The sequence below is a fragment of the Eschscholzia californica genome, unplaced genomic scaffold, assembly GCF_041429995.1.
Source record: "Eschscholzia californica isolate CP2 unplaced genomic scaffold, dmEscCali1.0.p SCAF_6, whole genome shotgun sequence".
NCBI classification, from domain to species: Eukaryota; Viridiplantae; Streptophyta; class Magnoliopsida; order Ranunculales; family Papaveraceae; genus Eschscholzia; species Eschscholzia californica.
In genome coordinates, this window is record NW_028238483.1 from 37,470,415 (window position 1) to 37,482,593 (window position 12,179).

Below are 12,179 nucleotides of genomic sequence, written 5' to 3' on the forward strand. Positions count from 1 at the left end.
TCTCTAAATCTTTTTTAATTTTTTCTTTCCTCTCTCTCTCTAGAACAGATCTAGAGAGAGGAGGTCTGTTCACGAACATAACACGAACAGACCAAATCTTGGTCTGTTCCTGATGAACATAACACAAACAGACCAGATTTTGGTCTGTTCGTGATGAGCAGAACACGAACATACCAGATCTGGTCTGTTCGTGATGACCAAACCTCCTCTCTCTAGATCTGTTCTGGAGAGAGAGGAAAGAAAAAAAAATTAGAGTTAGAGGTTTTTTTTTCGGTTTGGAGGTCGCCGGTGAAGACGATGAGGTGGCGAGAAGATGAGGTGGCAGAGAGAGGTTATGAGATGGAGGAGAGAGAAATGATGACTAGTTAAAGGTGTTATAACGGAATCTTAAAAAGGGGGTCGTCTAGGTATTTTTGATATAGTAAGGGGCTAGGCAGGAAACTGGTCACAAAGTTGGGGGCTATTTGAGAAATAACCCTATTTTGTTTTTGGTGATAGTTATTTCAGACAAGGTGATCTTAGACGAAAAAGTTCCTTGTTGTGGACACGCATTATTCTAAATACCGTATCAAAGAACAATGATTTTCGAGACAGGCAGCTGTTGGAGCCTACACTTCTTTATATTCAGGCCATCAACCAGGTTTTATGCATTAAAATTCTTAAACTGTTGTATACTGTCTAGCTAGAACGCGGTGTTCTAACTTGGTAGTTATCCTAGTTAAAGAATGAGAAAGTGTCAAGAAACACGATTTACGAGCCAAATCCTCAACTCTTTGCGATTGAATCCTGCTAGATGTTTACAAAATTGGTTCATCAAAGTTTGAACCTAACATTTTACCAGTGTCATGGCCCAACTCCAAGTGATGTTAATGTGTATAGGCTACCTATGGTTTCTATTATCATTTGATAAACTTCTTGCTACATCAAAAATGTAGTCAATTTATTGAGGAGAAGTATGCCAATGGAATAACTTCGGCGTAGCTTTTCTGTGAAACATAAGGAATCATTCATAACTAGAGCTTCGATTCGATAGAAAAATTAACAAATCAAAAGAGAGCAACAACTACAAATAAATCGTAGATTAAAACATAAGAGTCTTATAAATCATTCTTGGCTAAAGAAACAAACTAAAGGTTTGTTTAGGAAGAAAGCATCCAAATTGGCGGAGTTAACACAACATTCTCCAACTCAAATAGCTCTTTCGGAACATGAGGTTCGTCCTCGAATACATCGAGCCCAGCACCTGCCATATCTCCTTCTACTAAACACCGAACTAATTCCTTCTCGTCGATAAGAGCTCCTCTACCTACATTTATTATAACTCCTTTCTTGCCCAATGCCGATAATACGTCCTTGCTTATAATGTGAAAGGTTTCTTTGTTTAAATCACAACACATTATGAGGCTATAGTTGTTTTCTGCAAGATCAATGACATTTGAATGAGAAGGGTATGAAGAAGATGGTTTCTTCTTCCTTGAGTTGTATGAGATAATGCAACCAAATCCCTCAAGTCTCTTTGCCACTTCCGAGCCGATACCTCCAAGCCCAACAATTCCGACCCGTTCGCCACTCACCTAAAAGAATTAAGATGTCATTTCCATAGATGAGAAATCCCAAACCTTTATCAAGTATAATGACCATTGAACTTGTATAATAGAATATGAAACCAGCAAGTCTTAACACAATTGGATCCATTCCTCATGACATCAAGTAGTAGTACTATTTTGATCTAGCAGAGGGGGAGAGAGAACCTTAGAACCAAGAGGAATCGTTTAGCCAAAATGTTAGTGTTGGTCTATGTTTGTCGAACGCAAAAGACAAAATACAAAACATTTTGTAAAACAATTTTTGAGCAAAACCGAATTTGTTTAGAAATTTACATAATTGTTGAGAGCACACTAAGATTTGTTCAGAAAATTTCAAAAATGTTTTTTCACGTTGATTTCGGGAGTAAAGTTGTAATTTTACGAAATGTTTTTTTTTTCAAATATTATTCCAAATCGGGCATGGTTCCTATTATCCCCAAAATTTTAAGTTTTTAAATTGTCCTCACTTTTCGTAACCAATATCGGTTTTAGTACTTAAAAGTTTAAATCAGTTTTTTTCTTTACACTGTCGACGTTAGTTAACTTTGTCTTTGGCCCCGAACACTTATTGGCATTCAAACACGGATCTACCCATCCGAGAGCCAAACAAAGACTCGGATTCAAACAAATCCGAGAGGTCTGGGACTAACGCAGTCCGACCCATTGCTTTAGGTCTCAAACTGCTCAGTCCGAGATAAAATGCGTGTACGAAAAAGAATGCAACTTATCGAGAAACCCAAGAGATTACTTCAATAAAGAAATAGTTAGCAGTAAAAATAGAAAAGATAGCGTCGATGAACTAGCTATGTACCTTTAACACAAACCAATTTCGGACGTACTGTATTGGCTGGCTGCCACAAACTATACAATATTGGCTGCCACCCAATATATATGTGGAAAATAGTGAATTAGGTTAGTGATGATAAAAAATAGAAGTTTTTTTAAAAAATAGAAAGTTGTTGACTTCCAACTCATTGGAGGATAACTGCCGAGTACTTGACTTCCAAGCATTAAAATAATAATAATAATAATAATTTCAAAAGACAAAAAGTGTTAGAGTAGTACGACCTAATAAGACAAAAAGTGTTAGAGTAGTACGACCTAATAAGACAATTAGAAACTTTCTATAATTTTGTCTATTTGAGGAATTGTCTCTAACTACCTGATTTCATGATTACCAATCTAATTACTAGCCCACCTGACCACTATATATAATAACCTTTGTCCTAGCTAATAGTAGTTTTCAAGGTCAGCCGCCAAGAGAAAGACAAAATCTTCAAGGTCAGCCGTCAAGAGAAAGAAAGAATCAAGTGAAGAAAATTTCATTAGCAGGTTCGAGGAAGAAGAAGAAGAAGAAGAACAATGGAAGTGGAAGGAATACTACTTAAAGGGTGTAGATTTTGCCCAACTGATGGAGAACTCATCGAAGACTATCTAAAGAAGAAGGTATTGGGAGAAAATTTATTACCTTTTACTGAAATTTTTATCCATGACAGAGATGTTTATGTTACCGAACCTTGGCACATATTTGAAAAGTTAACTCAAGATGGCTACATAAACTATAATCTAGATACTAGCAAATACGGTCAGGGTAATCATACTGATGAAAACTATGGCGAGGTTCGCTATTTCTTTACAAAGCTTAAGAAGATATCCAATAAGTCTGTCAGATCATCAAGAACCGTCGGTACATGTACATGGAAAGGCCAGAGTAAAGGCAAATTGATTTTCAACGATAACAATATGGAAATCGGTATCAAGAAGAGCTTCTCACTTGAAGAGACAAATAAAAATTCATCATCATCACAACCTGACTCCAAAAGAAGAAGAACAAATATTAGATGGATTATGCACGAGTACACATTGCCTGATACATTCCCCAACAACAATGGCTATGTATTGTGTAAAATCCGAAAGAAAGTTAGCGATGGTGGTATTAGTAGTAGCAGCAGCAGCAGCAACACTGCAAGAGGAGGAACAGAGTTGACGATATCACCGGTAGAAGTAGTATTGAGTGCATATCAGCAGCCTATTCAAGATAACCAAGTCGGCTTAACAGATGCACCAGGGTTAGTAATCCAGGACATAACGACATCACCGGCAGAAGAAGTATCAAGTGCATATCAGCAGCCTATTCAAAAGAACAAAGTCGGCTTAACAGATGCACCGGGATTAGTAATCCAGGACATGACGACATCACCGGTAGAAGAAGTAATAAGTGCATATCAGCAGCCTATTCAAGATAACCAAGTCGACTTAATAGATGCAGCGGGAATAGTAATCGAGGACGTGACTAACACTGGTTATGAAATGATCCCCATGGACTTTGACTACTTGGACAATACTAATGTAGTAGTAGCACAAGAACAAGCTGATAATGTATATAATGAAGATCCGTCTGTTTGGGAAGGTATGGTTTCTGATTATCAAATGATGATCCCCATGGACTTTATCGACTTGAACAACAATAATAATGTAGTAGCAAAAGAATCAGATGATGAACTTATAAATGGATTATTGAGAATTGAACACAATCAGTACATGAACGATAATGGAGTACAATCAGATGAGCTGCTCAGACCTCATGAGGATGGATTGCAAGAAGAAACCCAGCAGCAGCTACAACATCAAGATGGATTGCTAGAAGAACCCCAGCAGCAGCAGTACTTGAACAATAATGCAGTACAATCAGAGGAGCTGCTCAGACCTCATGAGGATGGATTGCAAGAAGAAGCCCAGCAGCAGCTACAACATCAAGATGGATTGCCAGAAGAACACCAGCAGCAGTACTTGAACAATAATGAAGATAACCAAGTTGGCTTAACATATGCAACAGCAATAGTAATCGAGGACATGACGGACACTGCTTACGAAATCCCCATGGACTATGACTACTTGAACAATACTAATGTAGTAGCACAAGAACCCGCTGATGATGAATTGATGAATGAATTGTCAGCATTGTTGGGCATTGAACACAATCAGTACTTGAACTATAATGGAGTACAATCAGGGGAGCTGTCTAGACCTCATCAGTATGGATTGCAAGAAGAAGCCCAGCAGCAGCAACAAAATCAAGATGGATTGCAAGAAGAACCACAGCAGCAGCAGCATAATCAGGATTCAGGATACAAGTTTAAGAAGAGAAGGAACATTAATGGGTAATAAAGGGACGAGAGAGAACTACGTGAAGGCTTGATCCTTTGAATTAGAGGATTTCATGTTCTAATTCATTGGTACGTAGGCAGCCCCTCGCCCATTTTGGGGGTTCAGCTTCTTTATTTAAAAAAAAAATAATTCTCCAACTGGTCGGATTGGCTAAAAAAATGATGCATTGTTCACTAAGGATATATTGGCTGAAAAAAGGCACGTTGTAAATTTGTTTGCTTTCTTGGATAATGAATACGTTGTTTATTTTGTTCTACCAAAGTATTATTTTGTTTTTTGGTGAACGTTACTTCAGACAAGGTGATCTTAGACGAAAAACTTCCTTGCAGTGAACAAGCACCACTTCGAGTATCTTATCAATTTGATAGACTTTCAATCTTATTGCTCAAAGAACAATGACTTCCTATCCAAATTAATGTTAAGGTTTCGAGGCAGGCAGCTGCTGGAGCCATCAGTTCTTTATATTCTGGCCATCAACCAAGTTTTATGCATTAAGAATCTTAAATTTTTTGTATTATGTCTAGCTAGAATTTGGAGTTCTAAGTTAACGCTATCCTAGTTAAAGAATGTCAAAACATCAAAAAACGATTTACGAGCCAACTCCTCAACTCTTTGCCTTTGGATTCTGCTAGATGTGTACAAAATGGATTCGTTAAAGCTTGAACCTGACATTTCGCCGCGGGCCAACTCCAAGTGATAGTAATGTGTATAGGCTACTTATGGTTTCTATTATCATTTGATATACTTAGTACATCAAAAATGTATTCAATTTGTGGAGGATAAGGATGTCCTAGGAGTAACTTCGACGTGATTTTTCATTGGGGATGAAAGAAAATAAAGTAGAAGATGCGAAACCATTTGAATTATGTTGCTTGGATACTGCAGACAAGGTGATCTTAGACGAAAAATTATTTTTTGTGATTTTTAATACTAATCTGCAATAAGAAACCGTAGAATGACTCGTCTCGCGACTTGATTGTCACAAGAGTAACTTGAGATCCCAACTACATAACCCTAAGTCCATTGAGACCTTACAAAACTGCTACTTTTAACTAGAGAGATAAAACTATGAAGGAAATTCAAAGGAGTTAACTTACATACAGGTTGTTTCACTATGTCCTTCAAGCAAAGATTACATCCGAACGGAAAACATACTTGACACCCTTTGCCACATTTCGGGCTTCATGTAACATACACTTATCTCCGTGGAGATGAAGAAGAGCCATCCCTTCTACAGGTGCCACCTATAGAAACAATTGACGCACGTCGTAGCTTAGAAATGATTGATAAATAGAAACCGTCTTTTCTTAAACATAATTCTAGCAAAATATTTTTATTGGAGACTTTGATTAAATATATGAGGGAAATTCTAGCTAAGTTAATCAAGTTACCTCAGCAACAACACCCCTCCTAGAATCATAAAAAACTGTTTCTCCACCAACAAGAGAGTCTACTAGAGAATCCTTCTGACTACTTACATCAGCTTTTGTTTTTTGTGTCACTCCACCACTTAGATATATTAACAAGGTATAATACGTACGTTTTCCATCTCCCATATCAACACTTTCATCAATATGACGTCCAAATCGCTGTCCAACCTTATACCTGAAATACTAATAAGAAATTAGATATTAAAAAAACATGTCTAAGACTCGTACTGGTTCAAATAACTAAGACCCTGTTCGAGTGGAAATACAATTTTATTCTATAGTTGTCCATTTTGTATCTCGGCTAAACCCGCGTCCCCAAGTACGAAGGTGGTTCACCGTGGTTAATCTATTAGTACGATTCTCTTTTGGAACAGGTTCTCAAAGACAAGTTCCATACTTAAGTTCATCAGTATACAAGTTAAAACTACAACCTCCACATCAAGGGTATCTCATAAGTGGGTGAAACCTAAGGTGCATTGTCGTTATGTTTATGTAATGGGTTGTCATATCAAATGCCAGAAGTTGAGCTGAGCCGCCTGGGAGGAATGAGCTATCCTCAGGCCAGTGCCGATTAAGTCGCCATCTCTAGGTGATAGTTTTTGAAACATGGTCAGATAATAATAATAATATGTGCGTAAAGTGTATCCCATTTCTTCCTAATGAGATTGGTATTCAAGTGAAAGTTCTAACCTACGGTTTCGGTTCATAACATACCCGATGTTCGTGCAACCTAAACCTAGATTCCTCAGAAGATACCATTTGTGGTGGTTCTGAAACTTGCAGGTATTATTATCCATCAACTCATTCGACCCTAATTAGTATGAAAAACTAAAGATAAGACTCATAAATTTACCTGTAGAATCTGATATTAGGATTCAATCCAACAGCAGCTCTTCCCCTAATTGTAATATCAGAAAAGAATTTATTAAGCCCAGATTCCCAAATAGTTTCTGCAAGAACTGGATCATTTACAGAAATTCGATCATTATCTCTAAAAGCCTCTCCTTTAGTTGGGCCAAGACTCCCTTGATGAGCAAAACCCATCAATTCTCCAACTTTAACAAACCCTTTGGATTCAACGGATGTGAAGAAATTGGGTACCTGAAAATTTGATCAAATTGGCCATCATTAAAACCCTAATAAAATCCCCTTTCCAGGATTCAAAATTGATCATTTTATAGGATAATACTGAATACCCATTTCAGTATTCAAATCAATAAACTTGTTTCTGACAATTTGTAAGCATATTTGAATAATTTCTCTAAAAAAGCAGCCATGGAAGAACTCTATTATTACAAATTGAGAGAAAAAAGGGGATTACCGTAAAGAGATGGGTATCTTTGAGACGATTAATTTGAAGATCCTTTTTAGGTTTGATCTTGGGCCATTTAGCTTTCTTCAAATCTTCTTCTCTTTCGCCCATTTTTTCTCTTAAAGGTTCTTTTCTCAAGCTACTACTAGACCTTGGTGCTGGTGGTATCAAACCAATTCGGTTCTTATTCAGATATTTCAGCTGACTCGAGGAGCTGGACAATGAAGCAATTTTGTTAGTTTGGAAGCTGAAGACAGATAATGACTCCATGTGGTGTGTGTGGAAGTAACACCAAGAACAACTATGATACAAGTACTGCCCATTTCATTTGGCTCTCTTTTCCCCTGCTTTGAATAAGATAAGAGGCAATATCAGATAAGAGACAATATCGTCTTTTTTACACTCTTCCAAAGACATTTTCATCTTTTTTACATTTTCATCTTTACAGATAGTCGGAGAGGGGTATAAGGGTGCCGTTTCTCAAATGCAACTTTGATGTCTCATTTAAGTCATCCAAAACTATGTCTACCATTGCCCTTGATATTCATGATTCTTTGGTATGTGTATGGCAAAGATCATCAACGGCACGACATGAGGCAATGGGAGAAGATAAACTTTGCTCACTGAATCTGTGTTGGAGCAATACATTAAATTCGACAACAGTGTGCATCTTTTGATACTAGTATTGTCTTATTTTCTATGAATACGTAAGCTAATGTTATGGCTGATAGATGGATAAGTTCACTAGGAGGAATGACCTCGCTCGTGAATGGCATCATGAAAATATAGACCAACCTATAAAGTCTATTTGGAGAGCATATATAGGTATAGATGTGAGCTCAAATTTAATAATTTTCGAGTCTTTATAGGTGGACTAGTGAAATCTTCGCCAGGGGGATTGAACATGAGTTTAGAAAACAGAGATAATATCGATAACAGTTGGGCTTGGATCGTCATAGGTGGTATAAGAACCAAGAACGACTCGTCTCTTACATGAGGGTATCTTATAGCTAATATGAAAAATTAACCAAGACAACAATGTTTAAACACTAGTATACAAATGGATAAGATTCACATTAATGTGTATAAACAATGAGAAAATAAGTATTACTTTGCCTTTTATGAATCATCTTATGGTGTGTTTGGATGGCGGAATCATGAATCCGCGGATTCATGAGTCCTTGGGATTTATGATTCCACGTTTTCATGAATCCAAGTAATATTTTTTGGCTTGTTTGGCAACTAAGAATCCTATGATTTATTATTATTTGAGTATTTTTAAACGTCTTTAGAAAAAAATATGATTTTTGAAAAAAATAATAATTTTGAAAAAAAATAATGATTTTGTAGAAGGAAATATTTTTTTGTTGATTTTAAGTTTGAAATTTAGGTTCATTAATCCAAAATCCTAGCAAATCCTATGGGGTAGGGTGAGATTTTGGTCCAATACAAATTTTGGAATTAGGAATCCTTAGGATTCAAGAGTCCTAGGATTCTTGGTAGCCAAACAGACCAAGGATTCATGATTCCTACCAAATTCCACTTTTGATAGGAATCTTACTTAGAAATCCTGCAACCAAACACACCATTAATTCAATTCCTTTCACAATCCTTATTTCAAATTTGATTCCAAAATCGAAATTTCGGTGTTTTAAACTATTTAGTTACGGACGTTAATAAATACCATCGTACATTGTTAACAACCAAATTCCAATCGAAATGAAATCTATTAAAAGTATTCGGAAGTATATATAACAATGGGACTTCTAACAGAATGAATATCACTTCTCCAAACAAGTGAACCAGATTGAATTTCTTCATCTTGCTTTACTTTTTTCTTTGCTTTCACCACAACTGTAAAGCTTTTCTTCTCCAACTTTTTAGTGAAGATCAACTGTGTGGGCCTTACCGTAATCTCAACATCTTTAGGCCCATTAATGGTGACATTGTATATTGATTTAGGAGGACCCACATTTGTAACTCTTCTTCTAAAAACAGCAATTCCTGGTTTTTTATCACTAGTTCTCATACTTAATTGCATTGTTGGATAATTTAGGGCATCACTTCCTTTTGGTGGAGGCAATTCTGAACAGTTCACTGTCTTAGAACCAACTATGACTCTAATAGGCCCATTGTTATAACTAAAAGTCGCGGAAGCTATCGAACCTATCCTAGAAATTGATCCGATTATGAAGATTAATCGAAAAGTTAAGTCAAAATCAAAATGCGAACAGAACTTAACGAGGTTCGGCTTTAAAGCCTACGTCCTCGGGCGAACAAGAAATCTTTATTGAAGGATAGATGAAGACGACTAACACAACCCGCAAGTTCGTCCCAAGATGGTACCGTATAGTAATAACCTTCTATACTAAATCTTCGACGACCGAGAAATTTAACACCGCTCAAAACTATGAACAAAAAATTTCTCTCTCACTTGCTCTCTCTCTTTAGCTCTCTCTAAAGAAGAGTTGTTGTTGCTTGTGTTGGTGTGTTTTACAAAGACTCAAGACCCCTATTTATATAGATATCAAGCCCCATAAAAAGGAACTTTGGTTTCTAAATTACTTTGGTGCCAAAATTTAGAAACCACCTATATGGTGCCAATAAACCGCCTCTTCAAGAGTTTTAGAAACTGCCTCTTAAATCCAATTTGGAAACCGCCTCTTACAATTCTCCACCTCGTACACAATTTGATACCCTTCAAATTTTGGACGAACACCAGGATACTCCTTGTAAGATATATCTGCTTCTTGTAACTTCATCCGACTGCACCATATGACCATGGTTGCCTACGTACCCTTTTACAGGATCAAGCCTACCGTAGTTCTACCAACCCTTCACATAAAGATTACCTTGTCGCCATTACGCCCTTTCGAGCAACTTAACATGAGCCGATTTGTAGCAATTCCAGGCAATGCTGAAACTTGCTACATGTCACCACTTTAGTCAACATGTCCGCGGGATTCTCATCTGTGTGTACCTTCATGAGAGAAACATTACCTTCCTCTATGACATCTCGTACAAAGTGATACCTGACATCGATATGCTTAGTACGAGCATGATGGACCTGATTCTTCGCCAAGTGGATCGCACTTTGACTATCACACCATACATCCACGCACTCCTGCTTAATCCCTAGATCATCCAGAAGACCCCACAACCACAATGCTTCCTTCACACCCTCGGTCATAGCCATATACTCGGCCTCCGTAGTAGATAACGCAACTGTAGATTGTAACATCGATCGCCAACTAACTGGAGCACCATGTACCCTAAATACATAACCAGTAGTAGATCGTCTTCTATCTAGATCGCCAGCATAATCCGAGTCAACATAACCGCTTACCTGACATGTGTCTCCACCAAAGCACAAACCCGTATCAACGGTACCCTTCAAGTACCTCAAGACCCACTTCACAGCTTCCCAATGTGTCTTCCCCGGATATGCCATAAACCTACTAACCACACTGGCCGCTTGTGAAATATCAGGACGAGTACACACCATAGCGTACATCAAACTGCCAACTGCACTAGCATACGGTACACGATCCATATGATCCTTCTCCACCGTAGTAGTGGGAGATTGTTTTCCCGAGAGCCTGAAGTGTGGTGCCAAAGGTGTTGACACCGCCTTCGCATCCTGCATCCCGAACCGAGAAACTACTCGTTCGATGTAACCTTTCTGACTCAAGTACAGTTTCTTACTTGACCGCTCTCTTTTAATCTCCATTCCCAGTATCTTCTTTGCAGCGCCCATGTCTTTCATCTCAAACTCTTGACTGAGTTGAGATTTCAACTTATCTATCTCCACCATGCTTCTAGAGGCAATAAGCATGTCATCCACATACAAAAGGAGATAAATAAAGTCACCTTCGCGAAGCTTCTTGATGTATACACAACAATCATAGTCACTTCTGCGAAAACCATGCTTTAGCATGAAAAAATCAAATCGTTTGTACCATTGGCGAGGGGATTGTTTCAATCCGTAAAGAGATTTCCTCAAACGACATACTTGATTTTCTTTGCCCTCAACCTTGTATCCCTCAGGTTGAGCCATATAAATTTCTTCTTCCAAATCTCCGTGCAAGAAGGCGGTTTTAACATCGAGTTGTTCTAGCTCAAGATCACTATGAGCAACAATACTCAATAGCACCCGAATAGAAGTATGTTTCACGACCGGTGAGAAAATCTCATTGTAGTCGACCCCTTCTTTCTGTGCATAACCCTTGGCCACTAGTCTTGCCTTATACCTTGTACCCTTGATTTCGGAAGAATCCTCTTTCTTCTTGTACACCCATTTACAACCAATAACAGACTTACCTTCGGGCAATGGGACAACCTCCCACGTCTGGTTCTTGTGAAGAGACTCCATCTCTTCTTGCATAGCAACCAACCAACTCTCTCTTTCCGCCGCGGTAATAGCTTGTTTGAAGGTGACCGGCTCGTCGTCTTCCACCGAGAGTGCATATTCAACCAGATTTGCCTGCCCGTAATGCCTAAGAGGTTTGTCTGACCCTAACCTCTGTACCGGCTTATATAACCGTTTCGGCCTAGTGTGTACCGAAACATCCTGCTGTTGTTGTTGTAAAACTTGTGTACCTTCCCCTTGAACCTCCTCATGATCGGGTTCATCAATTTCCTCATCCTGAGTATTATCCTGATGCTCCACCTGATCATGATTCC

The 12,179-nt window shown here is 38.1% G+C and overlaps 1 protein-coding gene and 2 pseudogenes across 7 annotated transcripts; all 3 read right to left on the reverse strand.

Moving 5' to 3' along the window:
- Window positions 1-1,006: 1,006 nt before the first annotated feature.
- Window positions 1,007-7,851, reverse strand: LOC147534418 (uncharacterized). Of its 7 annotated transcripts, XR_015227242.1 has the most exons (6): window positions 7,506-7,851; window positions 7,038-7,285; window positions 6,146-6,359; window positions 5,852-5,998; window positions 4,168-4,608; window positions 3,299-3,717 (listed from the first exon to the last, which is right to left on the reverse strand). XR_015227242.1 is itself a non-coding variant. In XM_086645608.1 (5 exons), the coding sequence occupies exons 1-4, from the start codon at window positions 7,764-7,766 to the stop codon at window positions 5,876-5,878; spliced, it is 846 nt and encodes a 281-aa protein (XP_086501734.1). In that variant the 5' UTR covers window positions 7,767-7,851; the 3' UTR covers window positions 1,007-1,574; window positions 5,852-5,875. The 7 variants fall into 7 exon arrangements, 6 of the variants coding, with proteins under 6 accessions (XP_086501734.1, XP_086501732.1, XP_086501731.1 ...); XM_086645608.1 differs by lacking the exons at window positions 3,299-3,717; window positions 4,168-4,608 and adding an exon at window positions 1,007-1,574; XM_086645606.1 differs by having other exon boundaries at window positions 3,299-4,604; window positions 5,856-5,998.
- On the reverse strand, window positions 1,140-1,695 carry LOC147534419 (glyoxylate/hydroxypyruvate reductase HPR3 pseudogene; annotated as a pseudogene).
- A 1,374-nt stretch (window positions 7,852-9,225) lies between the features above and the next one.
- LOC147534420 (subtilisin-like protease SBT4.14 pseudogene) lies at window positions 9,226-10,359 on the reverse strand (annotated as a pseudogene).
- Between the last annotated feature and the right edge of the window lie 1,820 nt (window positions 10,360-12,179).